The sequence below is a fragment of the Apaloderma vittatum genome, unplaced genomic scaffold (genome assembly GCF_000703405.1).
Source record: "Apaloderma vittatum isolate BGI_N311 unplaced genomic scaffold, ASM70340v1 scaffold18769, whole genome shotgun sequence".
In the NCBI taxonomy this organism is placed as follows: domain Eukaryota; kingdom Metazoa; phylum Chordata; class Aves; order Trogoniformes; family Trogonidae; genus Apaloderma; species Apaloderma vittatum.
In genome coordinates this window covers 25,482-36,453 of record NW_009736019.1, presented here as the reverse complement: position 1 = coordinate 36,453, position 10,972 = coordinate 25,482, and the positions used below count along the sequence as shown (strand labels likewise).

General features: G+C 40.8%; 1 protein-coding gene across 1 annotated transcript; it reads left to right on the top strand.

Moving 5' to 3' along the window:
* Positions 1 to 1,186: 1,186 nt before the first annotated feature.
* On the top strand, positions 1,187 to 5,955 carry BTLA (B and T lymphocyte associated; the record flags this gene model as incomplete). The annotated part of the gene is made up of 5 exons (XM_009876827.1): positions 1,187 to 1,495; positions 2,585 to 2,620; positions 3,298 to 3,435; positions 4,314 to 4,360; positions 5,614 to 5,955. Coding segments are annotated over 5 exons (872 nt in total), but the record flags the coding sequence as incomplete, so codon positions are not given.
* Positions 5,956 to 10,972: the final 5,017 nt, after the last annotated feature.

Below are 10,972 nucleotides of genomic sequence, written 5' to 3'. Positions count from 1 at the left end.
AAATCAACAGCAGCAAAGCATTAGCTTTGCTACAATGAAGGCCACAGATATGCTTATGCTCAAAACTCAGTATTACCAAGTGCTCTACAGTTTATTTATGGTGTGAAGTAGTCTGAAATTTAGAGAAAAGGCTTGCAAATAAGAGGTCATAAATGAAAGCTGTTAATCTGAGCTCTCAAATGTACTATTCAGGTATTCACAAGGATTGATGCATGATGTCCCTAAGAAGTCCTGGCTGATGGCAGAGGTGAGGTGTTCGGTGTCACACGTGTGTGCACTAGCTGCCCAGGTGCTTTGTCCCTTGGAATACCACTGGCTGCCAAGAGACAGATACCTCTACTCCCTCCTCCACTACACATTTCTCCTCCCTACGAAACTTGCCTTCAACATACTCTACCATTTTTTCCAACACCCCCTATCAACCAGAAGATACAGATATATTTAACATTTCTTTCTCTGGACTTATGAGCAATCGATCTCTTCAGTGCACAAGCAACATATTATAAGACAGGGTGGAGAAGTAGGTAGCACATGGGTATCGTGGGTTTTGTTGCTTTGACTTAGCTGGAGAAATAAAGCAGCACGAGAAACGTTATCTTTAATAAAAAGTCACGATAGTCAATACCAAGACCCAGAGTTAAGGGAACACATCATACCTTGAACACTGAATTTAACGAAATATAACAAAAGTAAAAAATAGAGAGAAGGTATATTTGCATTAAAAAAATACTTTTCTATATCACAATTATAAAAAAACCCACATTTTACTCAAGAAAAGCCTTCGCTTCTGTAAGTTAAAAAGAATTGTGAAGTAAACAACAATCAGAAATAAATCTAAAAGTAACAAAAAAGGTCTGTGAAAAGGAGGACACAGGAAAACTTGCTATGTATATTTTACGTATTTTCTTTCTAAATTATTAAAATTATAACTTGACTGAGATATAGCAAAAAGGGAAAATTCATATCAAAGGGAGAAAGTACATTTTAACAATCTTTCCAAAAGTGAAAGAACCAATAGTCTTGATGTTTCCTGTGACCATTGTCCCATAGGGAGATCAGATCTGCTGCAAGTAAACAAGGGAATTCTTGAGTAATGACAGAGAAAAGAAGCTGTGATTACTGTTATGGGAAATATATTGCAGACCTACGTCACCATGATTTTTGTAAAGGTTTTCTTCTTTTCCAGGATTTAATGCCTCAAATTGTTCGGTTGAAATTCAAGTTAGAAGACACTCCCAGCATAAAATTGATGTTGGGAACTCTTTGACTATAAACTGTCCAGTTCGTTACTGCGACAAAAAGCCAACCATGCAGTGGTGCAAGATGGAAGTGGATACATGCGTGCAGCTGAAGGATGCCAAAGCAGAATGGAATGGCAGGGTGTTTACTCTGGAGTTTTTCTCAGTTCATTGGAATGATAGTGGATCTTATCGTTGTGAAGCAATAGAGGACAAATTTCACAGTTCGAGCCATGGAATAGAGGTTATTGTTGAAGGTGAGGCCCCTATATTTTGAAAGAGCCCATTTAAACAAAGGGATGCCACATATAGAAAAATGCATGCATGCTGCAAGACTGCTTCTCCCAACATGTTTGACTGGTAACACAGTTATGCTGGTACTTGCCACCTTCTTCATGCTTCTATCCTGCATCTTGGTAGGATAGAAACAAAAGGAAAGAACAAAATAAAGAAATAATAGGAGGATCTGGAAGAGAAAAGCAAAGCTGCCAACACCAAACAGCCATTAGTGAACTGTATTTCATTAAGAAAACATTATTTGGAACAAAAAAAATTGCAGGAAGACAACCTCGTTATACATCATATGGACTAGACAGGTTGCAAATAGTCCTGTAGTAGCAGTCAATGAGGCCACATACCAGTAAAGAGGACAAAGCAATTTAAGCATCTTGTTGAGAATGACTTCTCTTGCCACAAACAGGAAGAAACTGTAGTTTTTTTATCCCAAGAAGTTCAAGAACAGGAAAGACTACAGTAGCTTTAAATGATTTTAAGCGGAAGTGAGGCCTTCACGTGAACTTACGTAGATGGGATGCCAAGTCTAGATTATGATGACCCATGCCTGCCCTCCTCAATGTTGGTCAAGAGCTGGGAAGTGGTCTGTGTGGCCATAGTGTTCTACTGACCCAAGGCAGCTGAGTTGTAAGGTTATTCTTTGGATAGTTCCTCTCCTGGTAAGTTAAAGAACTTTAAAACTGCATTTTTGCCACATAAAATACTGCAACAGAGGGAGCAACATCAAAATTTGTTGCTGTAATGTGCTAGCAGATACAGTAGATGCCCAGCTCATCATGCATGTTTCCTTTGAGATATGTTTTATTGAGCTATTTATTTGAATGCCAGAGGAGTTTGAAATACAGAATTACTCTGTTGGCAGGGGGAGACCAACACATCATTCCTACTTCTCCAAAACCCCCTGCCATTTGCTTGTTGCATTATGTTCCCTCTTCCATCAGCAGATTGAAGTGGAGCCTTGTAGAGACTTCAGTATGTGACACAGAGAACATAATTACAGTGCAAAATGTCAGGTTGCTGTTTCATTTCCCTGTCTTGCTTTTCTTTTTCAGAAAGGTCTGCAAACTTTATCACAAATTCACCAGAAAGTAAGTTCTGATTCTTATTTCCTCTTTCAGAGAAAGGAACTAATCTGTGTTGGTATGGATTTCTGATTAGAATGTTTTGTGCAGTCAAGACAAATTTAAAATCATTGCTAAACTACAGTTGCTTTCTTCCCACTTGATCAAAATACAGTCTCTCAAGGGTCATGGTTTTCAAGGCTGGGAGTGTCCAGCATTCAGCATAAAAAAGGACAAACCCAATCAAACTACCTCCTGGTGGTATACTCTACAATTCTAACACAGTCTTTAATATGGTAGTGATGTGTAGCTTATACTTAAAAGTGTTAGGAATTATCCTACTCCGTCAATTTAACATAGCCTGAAGCATGGGGTTTTTTTACTCACAGCCAGTTATCATTCACAATTACAGTATATTGGAAGTTAGGAGCAGTGCTCTAATTCTGAAGGTTTTTTGCTTCTGCCGGCCTTCTGCCTTGCACCATCCATCACGTACACTTTCCTGTGCACCTTTCCTTCCAGTATCTTCATACTTCATAGAATGCCAATGGAGATAAGGTTATCTCAAGACACGCTGTACCAGGTTACAGAATGTCTGAGCACGTTAAGAAGCCAGTTGCATGAGAAAGAGCTATTAGGAGGGAAAAAAATGAAAAAGGCAGTCAACTATTTCTGTACGCTAATACATGCTAATGTAATTTTAGATACTACTAACATCTCAGAAGAGTCCCGGGAATCTGGAAATAACAAGATATTGTACATTATTTATGCTTTAGCGTCCGTGGGTCTTTGTTGTCCATTCATCATTATATGCACATTTCGGCGTCTAAGGAGGTACCACAGTAAGTAGTTTTACCATCTAACCTTTGCCTCATATGCATTTGATTCCACTCCTTTTCACAGCTTCACAAAAGTTGCATTCAAATCCCTTGATAATTACCTCAACTTCTTGTTGAGATGCCCTTGATGAGTGTGCCAGCTAGGATACTGAACCTTTAAGAATTTATTTTGTCCCATGTATTGTTCCTTTCCAGAGACAGAGGGATGGTAGTAAAAACAAATAAAAATGTCAGACCACATAGTAGTTAGAAATTTTTCTCCTGTTTTGCAAATAATCAAATTAGAAATAAGTAAGAGTTTTAGTCAGGCTCTATCCAGTTACACTTTATATTTCTAGATTTCTCTCTTAATTATCAGATAATTACAGTATTGATCTCTCCTGCTTTACAGGAATTCTTACACAGCTGCTATGTCTCAAATCAAGAAGATAAATTTGAGTCCCCCATGTCTTAAGTGATGTCACATTTGCCTATAATAATCCCACGGATTATTCTTTTTTTACTTTAGGAAAATGAAATTATGTCATTTTCCAATAAAATTTAACGTGTTTTCTCATATGATGGCTTTAGAATTTTCCATGTCTTTTTCTCCCTACCCAATTTGCTGAACACAGAGAAAATTGGCCACTAAGATTTTTTTCTGCTCCTATTCAGAGAAGATCTGTGGAACACAGAAACTCATTCTATAAATGTGTCATTCTGTGTTGAATAGCTTTTGTCAGAATAGCTATTCCCAAACCCAGTTTGGAAATAGATTTGTATTCCTTGAGGTGTGCACAACAAGGCAAGACCTCCTATAATAATTAATACTTCCCTTGTAAACAGAAAGACACCTTCTCAATGCTGATGTATTGAAACAACTTTTCTTTTATTTTTCCCAGCAAAGCGAAAGAGAACTCCATTAACCCAGCAAAGGCAAGAGAGCCTGGTATGTTTCATGTTTGCCATCATCAAAACCTGACCACATCCTGCATGACCATCTGCGGAGGATGTATCTTTTGTGTAGTACAAAGTATGGGACAGGATCAGAGACAGACATAATAACCCTCTTGGTACCTGGTGTGAGATATCACCACGGCTGAGCTGAGGGAAGGAACTAAGGGTCTTAGCCACAAAATTACTTTAGCACCTAAACTCAAGCTAAAACATTTTGATTTGTAAGTACCTGTTCGGTCCCCATGTGTTGCCTGGTCTAGTTAAGAGGCATCCCTGCCCACGACAGGGAGGTTGGATTAAATGATCTCTAAGGTCCCTTCCAGCCTAGGCCATTCTATGATTCTACTGTTCCAGTAAGTGTTCAGGCATCTAAAGCATCTCTGTTAATCTGGTTCAGACTGTGTGTGAGACAAAAAATAACCCAGAGAGTGAGGAAAACTACTGAAAAGAAGGGCTTTCATATGTGGCTACCATGAATTCACACAGGTCTTGCAATCAGTTTGAGAGAAATTAGAGGGACAGAACGCAGAATGAAAAAGACGTGACTGGAGCTGACAGCTCCAGTGTTGGCAGCTGACAGTATTGGCAGGGATTAAAGTGTGCCAGATTGCAGAGCCCTCAAAGGGCAAGCTGAAGGAGAGAGAATTAAAAGCAGTGTATGGGCTAGAACAGGGTTGGGCTAGACAATCCCTGAGGTCCCTTCCAACCTGGTAATCTATGATTCTGTGATTCTAAGTGGCAAAAAAAATGGATGTCAAAAGTGTACTGCATTAGAGAAAGTTGTATTTATAGAGGAATTTGCAGATTTGGGGGAAGGATTTATTTGGTTAGTAATAAGACAAGGAGGAGAAAAATCAAGTGATCAGGAAATGGGAAAATGGGGGCAATGATTTGGAGGTGAAAATAAGAAAGATTTCCCTTCCCCGAGAAGGGAAAATCTTGAATAAGTGATATAGAAGAGGTCTCACAAAAAGATAAATCAGTTTTGCCTCAAGTTGGCATCTTGCAAGAAAAGACATGAAAGTCTGGGAAGGGAAGTAAAGAAGGGTAAGAGATACAAGAATGATTTCTAACTTTCTTTCAATTATCAGTATAAAATCAAGTAACCAGTTGAATGCAATTGACCTGTGGTCAAAAGCAGTTTTAAAGGAGTAAAGCAACTTGAACAAAAACGTACAGGTTTCTTATTTAGCAGGAGTGCAGGCAGCAACCAGATATTCACAGAGATGTTCTGTTTTTCTGCAGGTCAGAAGTCCAGCAACTGCTCCATCCCATGCTGCTGGGACAGCTCAGTCTTCAGAAGAAAGCTCCTCACTTTACTATTGCTCCATGACTAGCCCACTGAAGGCCTTGCACAGCAATGCCATTTATGACAATCATGTTCCTCCCTGGAATGCTCAGAAGGCAGCACCTAATGCAACTCACAATGATCCTGTTAGGCCTTCCACCCCAGCTTTACTTGAAAGCCCAGATGTCCTCACATACGCTACACTAAATTATTCTGCTTCTGCAGAAAGATGCCAGAGAAGGGAACTAGTTGTAGAACATGAGTTTACAGAATATGCCTCCATTAATGTAAATAAATAAATATGTCAAGAACTTCTCCAGACCATTTTGCATGAAGTCCCAGTTCGAGCTTCCCTCCATGACATTGTTCCTCCCTCTTTCAGGAAAACTTCCCTTTTGTTAAGAACTACGTATCGATGCTTCCCTGTAACACCAGAATTCAAAACACAGCCTGTGTCGATGAGTGGGTATTTTCACCGTGTGTTTAAGTGAGGGAATAAAAAAAGCCAGCTTTCTTGTTTTTCCTTTTTTTGGGGGAGGGAATTCTGCTTCTAGTCGGACTTTGATTTGGGTCCAATTTGATGACAGACAAAGAGGAGAAGGGAAAGGTTTTCCTAGGCTAGAAGAATGTAAAATGAATCTGTGAGGAAGATGATACTGAGTCAGGTCAATTTCTCCCAAGCAAAAGCTAAGAATCTTGGGGGGAGAATTTTTCTCTGAGTTTTTAAAGAACACTCTTCAAATAATTCAGCTTTTCATTCCAGTTTATTTCCTTATGAAGTTCTTTGAGCACTATGACTGTCTAAAGCTATTATTAACCAAAATCAGATGTGTGTGTTGTTTGGGGTTTTTTTTGCAGAAGACAGAGAAGGAGGAGAGAGTTGCTTTCCTTTTACAAAGAATTCTCACAAATGATGTGTAGAAAAATACTGAAATATAGTGAAGTCTGGTTTTCTCTTGGTGGGATGATTAGGTACCTGAGTTATGGCATATTACTTTTGTCTATGATGAATCACTGGAAGAAACAAATAATCAGCAGTGGCTGACCCCAGTCAAAATCAAAATCTTTTGTTCACAAATAACTGTGTATAACTGTGTAATGCTAAGTTTTCCTCGCAACACTGGCACAAAAAAAAAAGCGATTATGCTTTATGCTCACATTTCTGGGCAAGAAGATAAAAAGGATGTAAAGACCAAGGTGTCGTGTGAAGCTTGGAAACAATGCTCGTGCCCTTCTTCTGCAGCACTTATTCAGCTCTATCTAGGATACCATGCACCTGCTTTTGCAAAATAATGCTCTTAAAAATTACTCTTAGCAATATGCGCAACAGAGGTTTACAGCAGCAGGCAGCGAGTCTAACTTGTTAAAAAATTTGCACCGCAGTTGAAAAGGAAGGATGTACTAGGTCTCAGGGTGCACGTAACACACCGGATGATTTGCACTCAAGTTAATGGAAAAAGTAAGGCTCTTCGTATTTCATCTTGGTATCATTTCAGCTGACACCAAAGCTGTCAAACACATACACATTCACACTGCTATTTTGGTAGGCTAGATGATTTATTATGCTTATGGTACACCTGTGCTCTGCCTCCCCCTGATTTTTGAACTCAGTCGCAGTGCCTGTCTGGACAAAAATCCACAGTAATTGTTTCTGCACTAAGTTGTTAGTTCAGGCCACTAGATATATCGATTTTATTGATTATTGGTTTTTAAGAAATAAATTATCAATCCAGTAAATCATTGGTATACCTTATTTAAAAAGGTAGTGGAAAACTCTCTTCTATAAAAATTCTATTTGCTGTTTTTGTTTTAGTGGGCCAATCCTTGTATGGCTGGAGACTAATTATTTTCAGTGATGGACTGGGAAACTTGGAGCAGGTTAGGTATGAATGGGCCCAGAAATAGACTTTTAATTGCATTTATTGCCCAGCTGATAAAGATACAATTATTTTCATAGGCTACAGGTAGCTTTCAGAGTAATAAAAAAAAATGTTTCTCTGAAACAGATTCTACCTCAGTGGTCTTAAACTGAAAAAGAAGGATGCCCTTTCAATGAACAGCCTAAATGGATTTGAACAAAAGGCATGAGACTTCTCTAATTGCTTTCCATGACCTGGATACAAGCTGTGCAGGCAGATGGGAGAGTAAAAAGGCCATCCTTTCAGAGAACAAATACATGTGAAACAATATGATTCTCAAAAATGCTTTGCAATACTCCGCCCACACCATAGCACGTACAGGGAAGAGCCCAAAGACCCTCAGGAAGGTGAGGAGCAGGGAGGTTACCTGTTTGAGTTTCTGCTGTATATTCATCTGGGCTTGTACAACTTTTCCTCAGTCACCTCAACAAGCTAAAAGCACCAGCAGGTCCTTTCGGAGAGGCCCCAGAATGACAACTGGCCACTGGGACCTAGGAAGAGACCAAGCACACGTGGAAGTATTACACCACCAAGAGATGCAAAAGCTAGTGAAATCTTAATGTGGTTTGTTTCACCCGTATGGCAAGGCTGAACTTTGGCTTAGTGAGGTCCCCACAGAGCCAAGTTTGAAGTGGAAGATGAGATTTTTGTAGATAAACAGGAAGTATCTCACCACCTTACCATCAAACACGCTAGCATAGAGAAGTGAGGCACGGGAGCCTGCAGTAGATTCGTTTCTTTAAGCAAACGTATTGAAAGACTGTGCATTTTGAAACAGAGAAACAAAGGTGCTGACTGAAACCATCAGCCTCTTTAGGTGCAGATAATCCCTTCAGATAAAGTACAGCCACACTCAGTTTTCACAGCCTGTTGAAAGAAAAGAAAAAAGTTGGTGTTTCCACTGTTCACTTGTTGTAAAACTGGGAAGTCAATGGAAGGACTGGACTATGTCACTTAAGTCGACACATACATTTGTCCTGATCTTCTAGTGCATCTCTCAATAGCCTAACGTCGCATTTGATACATCACACTCGGTGACAGTTGTGTTCAGGCTTGGTGGCTGGCCTCCAGACTTTACAGAGCAGCATCCCACTGGACGGGCAGGACACCAGTGGGAGCAGAGCAGTCTCATGATTCACCTTGCACACTCAGTGCCTGACTGAAAGGAGCCAGTACTGGGTTAAACCATGCAGTGAAACCACACAATCACGACAGTGCACTGAAAGAAAGAAATAGGTTAGGGACCCAGTCTCTGGGAGAGGGACAGCACCTGTGCAGCCTCCCTAAGGCATGGTCTGCAGGCCTCCAATTTATATTACAATATTTTCTACGTCTTGTCTTTCCTTTGCTATTTTTTTACCAAATATGCTGTACAGGTATAGTCACACAGGAAGCCCAAAGAACAGAAACAGAAGCTGTACAGCTCTTGGTTACACCCACAAACCCACATGGAAGGAAAATACCAAAGTCTGTGGAGCTGAAGGTTTGTTAATGCCAGCAAAGCACATTACTGCTCTTCATTGCAACGTCTTCTTGCAAGGGAGGGACATGTAGCTGGTTACTCACACACAACACAAAAGCCTCTTACAAGGTTAGATGGGATGAGTGGGCTCTTAGACGGTAAAACACATCTACTGTCTTAGTTTCACTTTATCCAGTTATTTTGCCCCAGAAATGTGCTTCCTTACAAAGATGTAAAAAAAAATTAGAATAGTGTGAGGTTCACTCATTTGGTGACTCTTGGGTCCCAGATGCCTATCAGACAGGGTACTGCTTCTGGTAAACCACAAAAATTTTCATATTGCTAGATTAAGCAACAGCTTGCTGAGCCTTGTTTCTCCACCTACCTGTTTTGCAATACTTTCCCCCACATCCCCACAATAGCCTGAGCCCCGTTTTAGCTCATAAGGCTCACAGGCAGTGAAAGGAGCACAGAAGGGAATGCTACAGCTAAAAGCATGTAAGAAGTTGAGCTTGCACCTCCAAGAAAAAGATACTGTCTTACATCACTAAGTTTCATGCTACTTTCCTCCTATGAGAGCGGCCAGGGCTGTAAATTGTAGGAGGGCTCTCAAAACCAGAGAAATAGGGTGTACAGACAAAATTTATTCCTCAGTTCAGCCTGAGTTGCTCCACCAGGTCCTGCTGCACCTGCATTACCTGCAGTTGACTCAGGAAGAAAAAGGGGCAGCACAGACAGATGGAAACAGGATGGTTTGGGACTCAGCAGCCAAGCTCCACACCAAAGCCTTGTCCTTGCTCTCCAGCCATTCCCCATGCTGCCAGCTTGGATCTCGCCAACCTCCAGGCAAGTGCTAACATTCCCCGTGTCTCCCTACATCCCACATCCTCACCAGGGGACAGAGGATGAAGCCCAGAGCTGAGCCCTGGGACCAGACCGCATCACTGGGCCGGGTGCACAGGCAGGCTGAGGAAAGAGGTAAGCACCAGTTTCCCTGACTGGGCTGTTCCCCACCCTGCTCCTTGCACAGGGTTCCTCATTCGGTGATTTCCATGGCCCTGTTTCCCTACCTCATTTCATACCAGCAAATGTCAGCTCGGGAAAATGAGAACCAGACACAGGAACAGACACATGGACGGTGGCCAGGGAAGAGGGAGGAGCAGATTTCAGGGGAAGACAGAGAGCAGGAGAGGGAGACCTGAATGAGGATTGTCAAAGAAGGTCACCAGAGCCTAGAGGACAGCAGAGTTAGCTACAAATCTTGAAATGAAAACAACCCCATGTCCCTCAATATGGATGAAATTTAATGCAGACAAAGTGAAGAAAACTAATTTTTCTTTTCAGTGGTGACTACTATTTTCAATTAAAAAAACCCCTACACTGAGCCAGGCCTGCTCGTGTGCAATTCCTGCTCACCTAATGAAAAGAAAAATGCTTAAGTACCACGTAAGCCCACATTTCCATCCACACAGCTCAGTAACATATAACAGTCACATGAATCAACTACACTTATACTCTCTCAGTTTCATGCAGGTGATCTTACTATGCCCTTTACATGCCTAACCACCACAATTAGGCATCTAGACAACTCAAATTTCAAACTCCTATTCCCCTTTGTGCCTTCTTATGCATACACAATCACCTCCAGGGACCCAAGGATGGAACGCTACTGCCATAGTTACTATAACATAGCTAAAGCAACAGGGGACGATCAGCATTGGAAACACTGTTAAGAGGCTGAGCTTCTATTATGAATCTTGGCCTGTGAGACAAAGGAGTTTGTGTTATAGTAGACTTACACAATTAATTGTGTGCCTTATATAATTCACTTCAGACAGGACATACGCTCAATCAACTGAAGGTTAGAATAGAGAATATGGTTAGCATAAGACTTAGCTGAGAACATAGGAGTGATCATTTTGCATGACTGAAGAG